Source organism: Aquarana catesbeiana, linkage group LG02 (assembly GCF_042186555.1).
Source record: "Aquarana catesbeiana isolate 2022-GZ linkage group LG02, ASM4218655v1, whole genome shotgun sequence".
Lineage (NCBI taxonomy): Eukaryota > Metazoa > Chordata > Amphibia > Anura > Ranidae > Aquarana > Aquarana catesbeiana.
This window is the reverse complement of record NC_133325.1, coordinates 684,929,026-684,947,617: the sequence shown is the minus strand read 5'-3', so window position 1 is coordinate 684,947,617 and position 18,592 is coordinate 684,929,026. Positions and strand designations below refer to the sequence as shown.

The following is an 18,592-nucleotide window of genomic DNA, read 5'->3' as shown; positions in this document are numbered from 1 at the left end:
TGAAAAAACAACTTAATGAATGCATGCAAAAAATGGACGGTATGGAAAATAGATTACGCAGAGAGAATTTAAGAGTATTGGGTCTGCCTGAGGGCTGCGAAGGCAACAATCCTGTTAAATTTATGGAAGATTGGTTAAAGGAGAGATTTGGGAAGGAGTCACTCTCAGAATTTTTCTCCATTGAGCGTGCGCACAGAGTGGCTACTAGGACACGGTCCCCAGGGGGGGTATCCAAGACCCCTGATCTTTAAGCTGCTATGCTTTAGGGATAAATCCACCATTCTCCGGAAGGCAAGAGAGATGAAGAATATTCAATACAGAGGGGCAAGGATCTCAATTTATCCGGACTTCTCTCCTGAGCTCCAGAGGCAGAGAGCAAAATTTTTGGAAAGCAAGCGCAAGCTTCAGCAACTAAAAATTAATTATGCATTATTATATCCAGCACGCTTGCGCATAGTGGCACTGGGGGAAACCCATTATTTTGATACTCCCTCCGAAGTTGCAACCTGGTTAGAGAAAAATATAGGAAGAGTACAGCGAGAGGAGGAAATGTAGAAAAAGCAAGGAACTTGGTAGCCAGGAGTGGACCCTTTTCTTTTTTCCTGTTTTTCCCTTTTTTTTTTTTTTTTTTTTGTGGAATATGTACTTTCTGATAGATAAAGGGGGAGTGGGGAGGGGGGGGGGGTACGTAAATTTTTATGGTTTATAGGCACAATGGAAATAATGGGGTTAGCTCCCCTCTTACTGGGTCCGGGAGATGTAGTTTTTTTTTTTTCTCACCTTAAATAAATGTGGCCGGTCACTATAGAAGCCAGAGGGGTAGGCCCAAACTTGGGCAATAAGGTAAAAAATAGTGGGGGGGTGGGGGGAGGGGGGTGGAACGCTGATTTCGAAGTAAGGGGAAGCTCAACCCACAAATATCACAGGAGTCACATTAAGAGGTGGTTTAATTTTGCTATGGGACATAAGGATAGAGGATTCACTGATGCACGGTAGAGTTAATTGCAATAGAACTTGGAATTTAAAAAAGAAGCTCACTATATGTTCCTGGAACGTTCAGGGAATAAAAGATAATTTGAAAAGGCAGACGATCCTCTCTATGGTAGATAAAGGGAGGGTTCAGATACTCTGCCTGCAGGAGACGCACCTGGATAAGGACTCAATTAAGATAATGGATCACAAAAAATTTCAGATACAGTATCATTCCACTCACTCCTCGTACTCAAGGGGGGTGAGTGTTTTGATAAAATCGGGGTTGGCTTTCTCCTGCAGCCAGAGTAAGGTAGATGTATTGGGATGGTATATCTTTCTTTACTGCATAATCGAGAATAGGAAATGTGTATTAGCTAACATCTATATTCCTCCTCCATTTGGGAGGGAGGTTTTTGATGACCTAACAGGATTTATGGCGGGCTTCTCAGGGGTCCCGGTAATAGTGGTCGGGGATTTCAACATGACTATGAATAATGAAATAGATAGGTTCCCATTAAAAAAGCTGGGTAGAGGTAAACCTAAGAGTCCTCTTTCACAATACTGTAATGAAGTAGGATTGATGGACATCTGGAGAGAGAGGCATCCCGAGGTGAGACAATATTCTTGTCACTCTAGGACACATGCCACCCTGTCCAGAATAGATCTAGTGCTGGGCAATGAGGAATCGTTAGACATGGTGGAAGAAATAGTTTACGAGCCAAGGGGGATTTCGGACCATTCACCAGTGACAATTAATTTAAAGGGTGAGAGAGGTCTTAATAAGGGCGACTGGAAAATAAATCCCTTCTGGCTCGAGATTATTGAGGATTCAGGTACTGTCGTGGAGAGGTTGGTGGAATTCGCAAATTTAAATTTAGGCACTGCTCCATTAGGGATAGTTTGGGATGCCCTGAAGGCTTTTCTCCGGGGGATCCTAATCCAAAAAATATCCCATATTAAGAAACAATCACAAATGGCAGAACTAAGAGTCAAGGAGAGGGTTAGAGGGGCGGAAGAACGGTACGTTGAGGCACCAACCCCATCCAGATATGAGGCGTGGGTAGAGAGGCAAAATGAGTATAGTAGAATGGTTTTGGAAAAGATGGGGAGGAAAAAACTATTTCAAAAACTGAGGTTTGCCTGTGAGGGGGAGTGTGTGGGGAGGACGTTGGCCCTGATTACCAGGGCCAATGCCCTTCCAAACATCATACCAGCGATTGAAGGAAAAGAGGGATTAATAAAAAACACCAACCCAGAAATACTAGAATAGTTCAGGGAATATTTTAAAAAGCTATATAGTTCGGCACAGGAAGACGTGGCGGGGGAAATGAGGGATTTTTTTGGACAGCTAAAGCTAACCCCCCTTAGGAAAGAGGATCGGGAAATGTTGGAGGCCCCACTAACACTCGAGGAGCTACAAAGGGTTGTGGCAGATATGGCAAACCAGAAAGCCCCTGGCCCCGATGGCCTACCCATAGAAATTTTCAAAAAGTATGGGGAGTTTTTGCTTCCCATGCTCTTGGAAGTGTTAAACGGCACTAGGAAGGACAATAATTTACCGGCGTCTATGACAGAAGCCATCATAATAATGTTGCTGAAGGAGGGGAAAAACCCGTTAGAAGTGGCATCATATAGGCCGATATCATTATTATGTTCGGACGTGAAGATTCTGGCAAAAGCCCTGGCAACAAGGCTAAAGAAAATAATTCCAAAACTAATTCATATAGATCAAACCGGGTTTATCCCGGACAGAGCTACAAGTACGAACATAAGACGAGTATATTTAAATATGCAGATCCCCACAGTAAATAGCGGTAAGAGAGCTCTCCTCTCGTTAGATGCAACCAAGGCATTTGATTGCCTGGAATGGCATTACATCTGGAAGGTGCTAGCGGAACTCCAATTTGGCCCCAGCTTTGTTCATTGGCTGAGTCTTTTATATGACAAGCCAAAAGCAAAGATCAGAGTCAATGGGGAATGTTCAGAATGGTTCCAATAAAAAAAAAAAAAAAAAAAAAAAAAAAAAAAAAAAGATACTTAGATTTTTATTGTTATTAAAATAATTATAGTGCCATCATCCATATACAGAAATAGAAGGGACAATGTAAATTAAACAGTGTGTGTTTAGTGTCACTTTAATCTCCCTGAGGTGGTTGGTGATCTTCTGATCTCAGGGCTGGACAAACCGCAGGTCACCATGGCATGACACCCTCCCTCCAATATGTATCCTGGGCTCTGCTTGCCCATCTGCGGGCCCGGGAAAGAATGTAATGCAGTGTGATGTGCACTGCATTCCATTCAATGATCCTGCATGTCTCATTACAGAGAGCCTGTCACCAAAAATATCATCACATAGGGAACTTTTTGTCCCCTATGTAATGGGGGAAAAAAAAAAAAAAGTTAAAGCGGAGCTCCAACCCTCCCACCAAAAAATTACCACAGCTGCTGACTTTTAATATTAGAACACTTACCTGCCCAGGGATCTCACGATGTTGGCACCCCAGCCGATTTTTTTAATCGTCTCTCACGTGCTGCCACCGCCAATCCTTGTAAGGGAAGCTGGCAGTGAAGCCTTGTAGCTTCACAGCTGGCTCCCTATTTAGCATGCGCTGCACTTTGTGAATGGTCCAGCAGCAGGGGAAGGAGGAGGAGGGCCGAACTTCGAGTGATCTCGCCGCGGCAAGATCACCCAGAAGTGGGGAGAGGTAGCTGTCAAAAACAGGTACCCGCTCCCCCCCTCCCCACGAAAGATGCCAAATGTGGCAGCGGAGGGGGGGGGGGCAGGAAGCAAACAAGCGGAACTTCCCTTTTGGGTGAAGCTCCGCTTTAAAATTTTAAAAAGAAAATGTTTTTTTAATTGTAAAAAAATTAAAGTTACACCCAAGCACATACAATCCTCCCACCCCCACATATATGCACATATAAGCGTAAAAACACACGCAGCAGGGCGCCTACGCTTAAAAAACGTTGATTGCGATACATGTTACATATCGTCACGCACGCCAGAATGAGAGCAATAATTCTAGCACCAGACCTCCTTGGTATTGCTAAACTGATGACTTATAAGGAACTTTTAAGCGTTGCCTATGGAAAATATAAGGTACTGACATGATTAAAGTTTTGCTTGTAGGGTATCTATTTACTTGGTGCAACCTTGGGCTTTTATATGTTACCAAAGATTGGGTAATTTATTGCGTTTTTGTGTCCCCTAAAATTTACTTTTAATGTTTTTTTTTTTTTTACTGAAATTTTATTACCTTTGCGGTAATATCGCGTGACTGAAAATTGGAACTACCACTATTTTATTCCTTAGGGTGTCTTTCAGAAAAGATATCATATTTGGGGGTTTTATGTACTCTTCAGGCCTAAAGTAATTTTTTAAATGTGTGTGAAAAAAAAAAAAAAAAAAAAAATCACAAAAATGGCTTTGAATGTGAAAGGGTTAAAGGATAAGTTCCTTCCAGAACATGCTCCACCCCTAACATTTGTTAAAGAAGAAGTAAAGTCTTCTTGTATAATTGTACCTACAGGTAAGCCTATAATAAGGATTACCTGCAGGTACTGTAAATATCTCCTAAACTTGCACCGTTTAGGAGATATTTACTATATATCAGGGTGGGAAAAAAAAAAGGAAGATTTTTTTTTCCCCATTTAAAATCAGATTTTTTTTGATTTTTAGCAAGTTTATTTTAATAAAATGTATTTGGAGTAAAAATCTATCTAAAGATAGTTTTCTATTTAAGATACATTCATAATTTAGTTCTCTTAATTTAGTTTTGTTCAGCATGAAACGGAGCTTAGTTATGTAGCAGGAGGCTGCATATTCTGCAATATTTACATTTTTGGTAAACTCACTCAATGAATCCAAGCTCTGCAAGCTGAGGAGATTACATGCACTGGCAATGTTATTGTTTTAAATAAAATAATTTGAGTAGTTCTCCAACTGTGATTAACCTAAAATTGGTTCCAATATCGCTGGTTTACTAACCTGACAGCTTATTATTCTAAATGGGAAACCTTAACTTTGTTTACAAATATTAAAGATTCTAACTACCAGCAAGAATAAGTCCTTACATTTAAAGAGCACCTGTCATTTCAGATCCATCATGGCAGCGCCTGTTAGCGGGCACCCACTCACCTGCTGCCGCCACGTCCCTCACCTTGTTGTGTCACTGCTGCATCACCAGCCATCCCAATAAAGTGAAAGAGACTGTCGGTGAGTCAATAGTGGGTCAGAGGAAGAGCTGCTGCGGGACAGAGATGACAGCTGCTCTTTAAAAATTACGATTTTAATTGGATTGCTTTAAATCAAGCATATTTACTAACGATTTAAAGTGACTTGATGAAAATCAAATCCACCATGCTATATATGCCACCGCCATCGGCCAATGCGCACTGAAGGTGCGCATTCGCCGATCGTGCCGTTTCTTCATGGCCCTGTGCTGTGACCACCGGCACCCGCGTGGGAGTAACGTCTTTGCGGCGCCAGAGCCCGCGAACACGGAAGAAACTCTGGGGAGAATGTCAGCGGTCTCAGCAGTGTGGGGCGCCGCTGCAACAGCTTTGTTCTAAGGTAAGCATTTCATAATGAGCTAATACGCGATGCATACTAGCGCAATATGCCTTTGTCTTACAGGTTTAGTTTGTTTTTTGGGTATTTATAGGGTTTAAACCCTCTTTAAGAAAAACTGGCTCGTAACTTTTTTCACTGGCTCCTAGATTCAAAGCAAATTTGTCAAGTCCTGTCTGATCCAAATACTGTTCCTTCACAATTGAGCTTACAATCATTTTCTATTATAAGCGTCAAAGATTTTGTTATAACACCCCCCCACCTACTGTGCCCAAATAGGCATGCTTTTGCTATTGTTCATATATAAAATATACTATATTATAAAAGTAGAAATGAAGAAGACAATGAAAACGATTCAGAATGATGGTTATTTATACAGCTCAGTGATGCAAGCTTTCTGCTTGTATTGATATCAGGATTGGGTTTTATTTCAGCAAAGAACTGGTACCCCTTCACATGATTGCTGATCAGCCCGATTCTAGCCTCTTGCAGACATTTTTTGCTGCTTTCATTATATGGTGGGGGGATTCCTGCAGTGACATCATTCCTGCAGCCCTCCCTGGGTTTCCCCAGCACTGCTCACATTTTCAGCGAGCGTCAATGTTTTTTTGGGGGGGGGGATTTATAGGAGAGCTGCGCCAAGTTCACAAGAAAATCACAACATCAAAAAATCATAAACACCTTCAACGCATCAAACAGAATGCCGAATGTGCCTTGATGATCTATCTACCCCGCAGTCCTGAATATTAGATTACATTTAGGAGAAGATCGTTTAAATGAATCATTTAATATTATGTATGGTGATTCGCCTCATTTAACCTTTCCTGTAACACATCCGCCCTATAGCCCTCCTTTGATTTTTTAATATGAAGAATGCCATACTTGGTATATTTCTGCACACGACCAGCACGAGGATGACAGTTGGGTACAAAGTGCTCCTCATCACACTGGAAGAAATGGGGAGATGTGACCGAAACTGGACAAAAGTGTCTCCTAGAACCACTAGACCTCCTGAAGATTTACCCCCCCTTCACGACCAGGCCATTTTTTGCTATACGCCATTGCGTTACTTTAACTAACAATTGTGCAGTTATGCAAAACTGTACATTGATAAAATTGATGTCATTTGGTTGTTTTTTTTTTTTTTTTTCGCACAAACAGTGCTTTCTTTTGGTGATATTTGATTACCACTGTGTTTTTTTATTTTTTGCACTATAAATAAAAAAAAGACAGACAATTTTGAAAAAAAAAAACACAACAACATTTTTTACTATAAAACATATCCAATAAAAGAAAAAAAAAAAAAAAAAAAAAAGTCTTCATAAATTTAGGCCAATATGTATTCTGCTACATGTCTGTGGTAAAAAATCCCAATAAGCGTATATTGATTGGTTTGCGCAAAATCATCTAAAAACGATAGTATATATACTGGGATTTTTATTTATTTTTATACTAGTAATGGAAGTGATCAGCAACTTATAGCGGGACTAATATGGCGGCGGACAATCTGACACTTTGTGGGAACCAGTGACACATACACACTAAAAAACATTTTGACATTTTTGCAGATTTATTAAAAAAGAAAAACTGAAATATCACATGGTTCTAAGTATTCAGACCCTTTGCTCATTATTTAGTAGAAGCCCCCTTTTGATCTAATATAGCCATGAGTCTTTTTGGAAAAGATGCAACAAGTTTTTCACAACTAGATTTGGGGATCCTCTGCCATTCCTCCTTGCAGATCCTCTCCAGTTCTGTCAGGTTGGATGGTAAACGTTGGTGGACAGCCATTTTTAGGTCTCTCTAGAGATGCTCAATTCGGTTTAAGTCAGGGCACTGGCTGGGCCAATCAAGAACAGTCACGGAGTTGTTGTGAAGCCACTCCATTATTTTAGCTGTGTGCTTAGGGTCATTGTCTTGTTGGAAGGTAAACCTTCGGCCCAGTCTGAGGTCCTGAGCACTCTGGAGAAGGTTTTTGTCCAGGATATCCCTTTTCTTGGCTGCATTCATCTTTCCCTTGATTGCAACCAGTAGTCCTGTCCCTGCAGCTGAAAAACACCCCCATGGTTCACTGTTGGGACTGTATTGGACAGGTGATGAGCAGTGCCTGGTTTTCTCCACACGTACCACTTAGAATTAAGGCCAAAAAGTTCTATCTTGGTCTCATCAGACCAAAGAATCTTATTTCTCACCATCTTGGAGTCCTTCTGGTGTTTTTTAGCAAAGTCCATGTGGGCTTTCATGCGTCTTGCACTGAGGAGAGGCTTCTGTCGGGCCACTCTGCCATAAAGCTCCGACTGGTGGAGGGCTGCAGTGATGGTTGACTTTCTTCAACTTTCTCCCATCTCCCGACTGAATCTCTGGATCCACAGTGATCTTTGGGTTCTTCTTTACCTCTCTCACCAAGGCTCTTCTCCCCCGATAGCTCTAGGAAGGGTTCTGGTCGTCCCAAACGTCTTCCAATTAAGGATTATGGAGGCCACTGTGCTCTTAGGAACCTTAAGTGCAGCAGAAATTTTTTTGTAACCTTGACCAGATCTGTGCCTAGCCACAATTCTGTCTGAGCTCTTCAGGCAGTTCCTTTGACCTCATGGTTCTCATTTGCTCTGACATGCACTGTGAGCTGTAAGGTCTTATATAGACAGGTGTGTGGCTTTCCTAATCAAGTCCAATCAGTATAATCAAACACAACTGGACTCAAATGAAGATGTAGAACCATCTCAAGGATGATCAGAAGAAATGGACAGCACCTCAGTTAAATATATGAGTGTCACAGCAAAGGGTCTGAATACTTAGGACCATGTGATATTTCAGTTTTTCTTTCTTAATAAATCTGCAAAAATGTCAACAATTCTGTGTTTTTCTGTCAATATGGGGTGCTGTGTGTACATTAATGAGAAAAAAATTAACTTAAATGGATTTTAGCAAATGGTCCCCACTGTAATATATACACACACACACACACACACACACACACACACACACACACGATTCTGCGCAGAGCTGCCACCCTGTAACAGTGAGGCTCGATTCACACTTGTGCAGGTTGCACATTACAGGTGCATTTTTTCAATACACATCTTTAAACCATTGAAGTCTATGGAACCAAAAACCAGAAAAAAAAAACCCTAGCCCTTTCCATAAAATGCACAGATCTGAACTACATCCATAGGAAACCATGTTAAAGGGACTGTAGTATGTTTCTGCAAAACTGAAAACGCACTCAAATGCATAGGTGTAAACCAGGCCTAAAGCTACATTGGATCGGTCACCAAGTGGATAATCAGTTTACATGCTCTGAGTCTACTTGTACAGGACCAGTGAAGGACAGAAACAACGAGGGTCCATCAGCTGTAGGACTAACATGAGTGTAATGTACCAAGATATATTAGGACATCACACCTATGTAATTTCGGCATGAGGATCCCAGCAGACAGTGTAGAGAATGGTCCCTTCTTCCACATCCATGCTGACATGAATAGTTGCCTCCTATTCCAAATCCTGACACAGAAAGCTACATCACCAGTGCGGTAACTTGTAACGACCAGTCAACCATCATACACCGTAAACTGATGGACAGCTCTCAGGACTTTCACCATCACTGTTCTTCTCCAGCTATTACTACATGAAGCCCAACTGAACTTTTATTTTACCCACTTGACCCCCAGGCTTTTTCTGGTACTTTTTGTTTACATGCAACAATCAGTATTATACATTCTGTTAAAGCAGAGGCCCTAGAGAATAAATTGGTGGGCGTTGAAATTCTTTATGTCACACGGTATTTGCGCAGCGGTTTTTCAAATGCAATATTTTGGGGAAAAAGTCATTTTTGAATTTTAATGCAAAAAAAAAAAAAAACACAATACATAACCCAATTTTTTTGTAAAATATAAAAGATGATGTTACGCTCAGTAAATAGATACCAAACATGTCATGCTATAAAATTGCAGGCGCTGTGCAAAGGGCAACAAACAGCGTCAATTTTACCATCCATAGGCGACGCTTTAAAAGCCTTTACAGGTTACCACTTTAGATGTACAGAGAAGGTCAAGTGCTAGAATTACTGCCCATGATCTGATGTTCGCTGTATGTGTGCGTGTGGGACCGACATGTGCGTTCGCCTCTGTGCATGAACACGGGGTGACAGGGTTTTTTTTTATGACTTTTATTGCTGTCACAAGGAATGTAAACACCACTTGTGACAGCAATAGGTGGTGAAAGGTACTCTTTATGGAGGGATCTGGGGTCTATAAGATCCCAGATCCCTCCTCTTTCCTTAAAAGCATTTGATCACACCAAGATCGGTATGATCAATTGCTTTTCATTTTTGAAAATGGTGCTGTTTATTTCCAGGGAAACCGGAAGTTATGCAAGCTCATCGCTTCTGGGTTCCTATATCACAGAGGCGATCAAAGCTGTTCTGATGTTTGATCACCTCGATAATCAGCCGGCAGGTCGATCGGGACTCCCGGTGGTCCTCTCCCGCTGCTTGTAAAAGCAATCCAGCGACTAGTTAGCTGCTAGGATTGCTTTTACAAGAGAGCCAACCGTCGGCTCTAAAAAAAAAAAAAAAAAAAAAAAAAGGAAGATGTGACCAGGATGATGCCCGCAGCTGCAGACATCATCCCGGTATAACCACTTGAAGTCTAGCACCGTACGGGTACGTCACTGGCAGGCAAGTGGCGCAAGTGGAACACAAGGATTGTCTTTTGTAACTTTACATTGGTCCAGCTTGTCTCCATTTAAGTACCCATATCCTATATCCAGAGAGACGCCGGGGCCTATAGTGACAGCCACAATCTACTGAGGGGTGCTCCAGCACTTCTAAACACTAAAAACAGGGGGTCGCTCACTCGCCACCTCCACCATGCACAGAATGCCTTGTATTTTTTTTCGAATGAGTAAAAGACATTCTCTGATTGGAAAAGGTGGTGAAGAGGGATGATGCTGCAGTATCTTTAGAAATCTGTCTTGTGGTAGTGCGAAAAATGGCGTTACATGTCAGTAAGGTGTATATGAATCTGTCGCAACTCAGACCAAACTTTTCACATAAAAAAAAAAAAAAAACAGCATTTTACGGGCAAAAAGGCTATTCAGAGGAGTTAGGAGAGTGATGGAAATGTATCCCAGATGAACATAAAGACACATTTTGTCACAGAATGGTCTCAGAGATGCAACACGATGAGTACATGTGCATCACAATCAACAACTAACTAAAACATGGAAGAGGTCTCCACTTTCCATATCACAGTAAGTGTCACAAATAACTTGAATTTGTTGTACGTGGAGGGAAAAAAAAAAAAAAAAATGTTGTAAGGCTTCCAACAACATACACAACGTCAGAATGTGCTGCATTGCCTTACTGAATCCCCCACAAGGTGCAGAGCGAGCAACCCACTTACAGTACTGTACAGGCTGAATAAAAGTGGAAACGGGTATATGGGCGCCTCTACCTTCACATACAGTGGGGACAGAAAGTATAAATTTCTCACTCTTTGTTATATTGCAGTCATTTGCTAAAATCATTTAAGTTAATTTCCTCATTAATGTACACACAGCACCCCATATTGACAGAAAAACACAGAATTGTTGACATTTTTGCAGATTTATTAAAAAAGAAAAACTGAAATATCACATGGTCCTAAGTATTCAGACCCTTTGCTCAGTATTTAGTAGAAGCACCCTTTTGATCTAATACAGCCATGAGTCTTTTTGGGAAAGATGCAACAAGTTTTTCACACCTGGATTTGGGGATCCTCTGCCATTCCTCCTTGCAGATCCTCTCCAGTTCTGTCAGGGTGGATGGTAAACGTTGGTCGACAGCCATTTTTAGGTCTCTCCAGAGATGCTCAATTAGGTTTAAGTCAGGGCTCTGGCTGGGCCATTCAAGAACAGTCACAGAGTTGTTGTGAAGTCACTCCTTCGTTATTTTAGCTGTGTGCTTAGGGTCATTGTCTTATTGGAAGGTAAACCTTCGGCCCAGTCTGAGGTCCTGAGCACTCTGGGGAAGGTTTTCGTCCAGGATATCCCTGTACTTGGCCGCATTCATCTTTCACTCGATTGCAACCAGTCGTCCTGTCCCTGCAACTGAAAAACCCCCCCACAGCATGATGCTGCCACCACCATGCTTCACTGTTGGGACTGTATTGGACAGGTGATGAGCAGTGCCTGGTTTTCTCCACACATACCGCTTAGAATTAAGGCCAAAAAGTTTTATCTTGGTCTCACCAGACCAAAGAATCTTATTTCTCACCATCTTGGAGTCCTTCAGGTGTTTTTTAGCAAACTCCATGCAGGCTTTCATGTGTCTTGCTCTGAGGAGAGGCTTCCGTCAGGCCACTCTGCCATAAAGCTCTGACTGGTGGAGGACTGCAGTGATGGTTGACTTTCTACAAGTTTCTCCCATCTCCCGACTGCATCTCTGGAGCTCAGCCACAGTGATCTTTGTGTTCTTCTTTACCTCTCTCACCAAGGCTCTTCTCCCCCGATAGCTTAGTTTGGCCGGACGGCCAGCTCTAGGAAGGGTTCTAGTTGTCCCAAACGTCTTCCATTTACGGATTATGGAGGCCACTGTGCTCTTAGGAGCATTAAGTGCAGCAGAAATTTTTTTTGTAACCTTGGCCAGATCTGTGCCTTGCCACAATTCTGTCTCTGAGCTCTTCAGGCAGTTCCTTCTGACCTCGTGATTCTCATTTGCTCTGACATGCACTGTGAGCTGTAAGGTCTTATATAGACAGGTGTGTGGCTTTCCTAATCAAGTTCAATCAGTATAATCAAACACAGCTGGACTCAAATGAAGGTGTAAAACCATCTCAAGGATGATCAGAAGAAATGGACAGCACCTGAGTTAAATATATGAGTGTCACAGCAAAGGGTCTGAATACTTAGGACCATGTGATATTAAAGTTTTTCTTTTTTAATAAAATCTGCAAAAATGTCAACAATTCTGTGTTTTTCTGTCAATATGGGGTGTGGTGTGTACATTAATGAGGAAAAAAATGAACTTAAATGATTTCAGCAAATGGCTGCAATATAAAAAAAAAGAGTGAAAAATGTAAGGGGTCTGAATACTTTCCGTCCCCACTGTATACCAGCTCCGCCTGGTACTCTGAGGCTGCCGACACCTCTAGAACACATGAATCACAGTCAGGACGGTCGGCACTCGGGATAGCATCCAAAAATAGTCCTTCTTTATTGAAGAAGTATGTAGAATCGCTTTAAGACCTCCAACGAGTTTCGGCTGCCAGGGCTTCATCATGATTCAGGCCTGACTGCCGAAATGCGTTGGTTGTTTTCCCAGGAATTTTTCATGCATTTTTAATAAAGAAAGATTATTTTTGGATGTTATCCCGACCATCCTTTCTGTGATTCATAAATAAAAAGTAAGAGAGTTTTTCTGAATGAAGCCACACATGGGACAGGCATCACTAGAGATGGTTTGCATTTACATAGCAAGTTATCTTTTTCTAGAATTCAGCTTTGAAGGCCACCTCAGGGAAATCTAAAAAAAATTCTCTCTTGCAGTGTGGTTGCCCCCACACTGCAAGGGTTAATGGCTAGTTTAGATGTAGGGGACTCGGTATAACAGTTTTATCTTCCACCAAGGAATGGTGCTCCCCAGGCTCTGGTTGTGTGTTGTTTCCTCGACATCATCACGTCCTGTGGACCCTGCATCGGTCTTAGACCACTGGAGCACAGGGGAGAAGACACTGCAGGGACTGGTCTAGCATCATGGAGGAGCAAGCAAGTAGATCTTCTTGCCTGTGACCCCCTAGACCTAAAACAATAGATAAGCCCTGCAGTATGGGTGTAGCTCTACTCCAAGAGAGAATTTTCAAGTTCTGTAAGTATTGGCCTCGGAGATTCTCACAATTAGATAAAGAGAGGGGTATCATCCTAACATCAATAGACGAAGGAAAGATTTAGGGGCATCCCTCATATGCCCACTTAAAAGGAACATCTTGGTACCCAAGGATCACAAACATGTTTTTTATAAAAAAAATAAAAATGTAATAAACCAAGATTAAAATCAAACTACGACATGAGTCCATTATTGTAAAAAACATTAGTTAGAACAACATATATGGTGTCATCGCTATCCCAAGTTGGTGTTTCTGGGGAGACACTGTCCTCAGATGAAACCGAGGATATCCATGCTCTTGAAGGTGCTTGGAAGTATGGAGTCCCGCCCGACCTATAGCAAAATGACGGCCAGGCGGTGGTTTCATTATTCTGACTGGGCGTCATATGACATCCAGCAGGATAAGTTGCTTGTGAAGGGCACTCAGTGCGGCGATTGGTAGTGCGGTGTGTCGCTCTGACACACTGCATCTCCAATTTCGGTAAAGAGCCTATGACGTAGACTCTTTACCATGTGATCAGCTGTGTCCAATCACAGCCAGGAAGTGTCGGTTATCAGCTTTTACTCTATTTGCGTTGATAAGCGGCTCTCCTGACAGCTGGGGGGGGGGGTCTGTGCTGATAACCAGCGCATTGATTATCAGTGCAGACCCATCAAGAATGCCACAAGTGCCCACCTAGAGTGCCAACCCTTGCCTTCTCATCAGTGCTGCCTATCAGTAGAGCTGCACAATTAATCGTCAAGAATCGTTATCGTGATTAATCGTCAAGAATCGTTATTGCGATCTTGACTAAAGTGTTTCACAATTCTTTCTATGCAAAGAATTCTCTCTGCTCTTCTGAAGCCACAGCGCAAGAGAAAAACCGGGCAGTCTGCCAAGAAACAAAACATTCTTTATCAGTTGAACTTAAGTATAAACATTGTAACAATTTGTCAAAGTAATAGACTTCCTGTGTAAGTGAAAAAAGTTTAACCATTTAAACACTAAACCTTTTTCTGACATTTGTTGGTTTCAAGTTAAAATCTTTTTTTTTTTTTTGCTAGAAAATTACTTAGAACCCCCAAACATATATATTTTTTAGTAGACACCCTAGAGAATAAAATGGTGGTTGTTGCAATATTTTATGTCACACTGTATTTGCACAGCGGTCTTTCAAATGCTATTTTTTTGAAAAAAATTACTTAATTAATGAATTAAAAAAAAAAAAAATCTAACCAATAAAGTTAACCCTTTTTTTTTGTACAATGTGAAAGATTTTATGTCACGAGAATCGTGATCTTTTTACTCTAAGCAAAAAAAACGTGATTCTCATTTTAGCCAGAATCATGCAGCTCTACCTATCAGTGATGCTGCATAATAGTCTCTTATCAACAGTGCCGCAGATCAGTGCTGTATATTAGTGTCTTATCATCAGTGCTGCCTATCAATCCCATCTAACAGCACTACCCATCACTGCCAAGAGTGCCACCCCTCAGTGTCTTATCATCAGTGCAGCCATTCAGTGCTGCATATTGGTGCCTTATCAGTGCCCGTCAGTGAAGGAAAAAAAAAAAAACATATTTACAAAATTTATAACAGAAATGAAGAAAAACTTTTTTTTCCCCATTTCAAAATTTTCTTTTTTTCATTTGTTTAGCAAAAAATAAAAACCTCAGTGGTGATTAAATAGCACCAAAAGAAAGCTCTATTTGTGGGGGGAAAAAAAATGATAAACATGTCATTTGGGTACAGTGTTGTAAGACCGCGCAATCGTCATTTAAAGTGTGACAGCGCTGAAAGCTGAAAATTGGTCTGTGCAGGAAGGGGGGGGGGGGGGTTGCCCAGTATTGAGGGGGTTAATAAATGTGTATTATTTATAAAAACTTGTTTGTGATCAGTGGGTATCGAGATGTTCCTTTTGGTGGGCATATGAGGGATGCCCCGAAATCTTGTAACTGATACAACTGGAAGGGAGCGTGTTGTTTTGAAAAACAACGGACTTACTGGCTGGATCATCAGATGAAAATAAAGGGGGGGGGGGGGGGGGGAGTCTAAAAACAGGAAAGGAATGCAGCCGTCACATCTAAGAATTGACAGGCTGCTGTTGGGCATAAGCCCGGTAAGGCAGTGCTTCTCAACCTCAGTCCTCGAGTCCCCCCAAACGGGCCATGTTTTCAGGTTTTCCTTTCCCTTACCTCAATATCAATGACATGGTATTGATAAGAGCTCTTTTATCTAAGGGAAGTGCCCAAGACATGGCCTGTTGGGGGTACTTGAGGACTGAGTTTGAGAAGCACTCCAGTAAGGAGTAGAGTGAAGTTGTCATCCTTCTATGACATGTTTCCCCCCCTGGGGGCACTTACCTGTCTCAGGTGTCGTAGCTCCTCGGTGGCCTCCTCCTGCCTCCCCTGTCTCAGCATCCCCATCATGTCCTGGATCATCCTGATCCTCCGGTGATAAGGGGCCTGACCCCCCGAAGTGTTCTTCCCAAATTTATCCCCAGACTTCACCCCGAAGGCTGCCCAGAAGTCCCCCCTGTCCCTGGCCGGGGTGCTCCTCCGGGGGTGCTGAGGACTGTCCCCCCCAGCACTGGAAGCCTGGCACACCTTGGTCTGCTTGGTGCCCATAGTGGTGTGAGAGACCCCCCCAGGAGATACATCCGAAACCCTCCTGGAGAAGATCCACATTCAACAGGTCAGCCGCTCCAAAGTCACTCCGGAGATCAATGTCCACCGATCGGGAGAGGAAACGCGGCTCTCCCCCCTCCGGCTACACGGCTCTCCCCCCTCCGGCTACACGGCTCTCCCCCCTCCGGCTACACAACTTTCCATCCGCGGACACACAGCACACGCCGCCGAGCCCGAGAACTGTTGCATGTCCCTATAGAGGCGGCTAATGACAGGCGGGGGGAGCCTGCAGGACGGGTGTCCGGGGAGAGCGGCGCCTCCTGGCCGGGCTGGGGATGTCCCTAGACGGGGAGCGGGCGGCAGGTACTAGCGGGGTGTCTGAGCCTCTCCAGCATCGCTTCCCATACACACAGGCGGAGGAGGGGCGGAGTCGCCTGTCACTGAGGGGGCGGGGACTGTGTGAACAGGGCGGCCAGTCGAATGCTGGCTGGAGGTGTGCTGGGCGTGTGCCAGGAAAAGCCCCAGTCCAGCCGTCTGATGGATCGGGGAGCTCCCGGCACTCAGCGCCGCCCCCCTCCCTTCCCTCCTTCTATTCCCTAACACACAGCACAGAGCTGGCGGGCCAATCACAGGCAGCTTGTTCCCCAGAGTCACAACACAGACAGGCCAGTCCTCAGGGCAATGTCACGTCTTCACAGCCAAGGAAATGATAGCGATTTTCTATGGAATTCTCTCCAGTTCTTCAGTATTAACCACTTCAGTGCCAGGCCATTTTCCGACACCCCTTTTGTTTACACGTAAAATTCTCTATGTTTTGCTAGAAAATTACTTAGAACCCCCAAACATTATATATATATATATCTTCTTATTCAGGTTGGATCTTTATTCACAAAAGTGATTATTTACTAAACAATCATCTGCAATGTTTAGAATAAAATCATGAACTTTAACAACAATTCTATCTCCCTAAATGTCATGTATTTAAAGGGGTAATTCTGAATAAATATCTGAAATCCATCTTGGCTCACCCAAATTCCACTTGTTTTATACTCACTGGGCATCTTACTATACAGGAAAGTTCAATGTGGTCCGAGCCACGTGATGGAAATCCTAAAATATGGCACCTTGATAGCCATGCATTTCAATGGGGAATTCTGAATAAGAAGCCAAGCTATTCTTTTTTTTTAAACTTATTTCCTTTTTATTGTTTTTCATATTGCAACATTTAAAAGCATACAGCATCATAAATTGGCATATGACATTGCATAATCCAAAAAACTATTGTTATTTTATATTTCCTCACCCACCCTCCCACCCAAACTGCTCCCAACCCTCTACCACACACCATCCAATCATTAATTATACATATCTAATTGTCTATTATCCATCTGAACAGTCAAAAATAGAGAAGAAGCCCACACTGTGGGCAGAGAAAAGATATAGGGAAGAGATCACAAAAAGTAAAAAGGTGGGATTCTCCCCATCTCCCTTCCATCCCCTCCTAAGGGACATCCCATCTCCTCCAACCAAGGTCTCCACATTCTCATAAACTTGGAACTAGACGAATTTACTGCGATCTGCGATCAACTGTGTCTAAAGGGCACAGCTGTCACAGAGCGTGCCCCAGTAGGCGTGGTTCTGGGAGGACATCCGTGGATGCCCCCTCACCGCAGAACTAGAGAACTGCACTGTAGCCATATTTTGGTTATAGCGCAGTCAAGAATTGGTTATAAAAAAAAAAAAGGGCGTGCACATGAGCAAAGGGCGTTCGCATGAGCACCCCCCCCCCCCCGCCGACAACCACTGTACTTGTACACAGAAGTAGTATGTCAGCAGGTCCTGGCCCATGATTCATGGCCGGGGAATCGGATAATCGGCTGCATCCAATCACAGCCAAGAGCCCTGTAGTGACAGAGATAAGAAACAAAGAGATGTTTACTAAAAATAAGTACACATTACACATTGTTAGCCACACATTTAATCCCTTGATTACCCAGGATATTAACCCCTTCCCAGCCAGTGTCATTAGTACAGTGACAGTGTATATTATTAGCACTGATCACTGTATTAGTGTCACTGGTGATGTCAGTGGCAGTTAGCTCCTACCAGTGTCATTTAGTGTCAGATTGGCCGCCACACTATTACTGTCCCATTATAAGTCTCTGATCACCACCATTAGTAGTATACAAAAAATAAATAATAGAAAAATTCCAGTATATATGCCATAGTTTGCAGATGCTATAACTTTCACACAAATCAATCAATATACAAGTGGATATAAAAAGTCTACACACCCCTGTTCAAATGTCAGGTTTCTGTGATGTAAAAAAAATGAGATAAAGATAAATCATTTCAGAACTTTTTCCTCCTTTAATGTGACCTACAAACTGTAGAACTCAGTTGAGTAACAAACTGAAATTTTTTAGGTGGAGATAAGTAAAATAAATAAATAAATAAAATAATAGGGTTGCATAAGTGTGCACACCCTTAAACTAATACTTCGTTGAAGCGCCTTTTGATTTTATTACAGCACTCAGTCTTTTTGGGTATGAGTCTATTAGCATGGCACATCTTGACTTGGC

General features: G+C 42.6%; 1 protein-coding gene across 2 annotated transcripts in view; it reads right to left on the bottom strand.

Annotated features, from left to right (window-relative positions):
• Positions 1–16,465, bottom strand: part of LRRC75A (leucine rich repeat containing 75A) — a 622,026-nt gene extending 605,561 nt beyond the window's left edge. Inside the window, exon 1 of one of the 2 annotated variants that reach the window (XM_073616759.1) lies at positions 15,747–16,465. In XM_073616759.1, coding sequence (XP_073472860.1) covers positions 15,747–16,070 — 324 coding nt within the window. In that variant the 5' untranslated portion in view covers positions 16,071–16,465. The remainder of the gene's footprint in view (positions 1–15,746) is intronic. The other variant, XM_073616758.1, reaches the window with a different exon arrangement.
• Between the last annotated feature and the right edge of the window lie 2,127 nt (positions 16,466–18,592).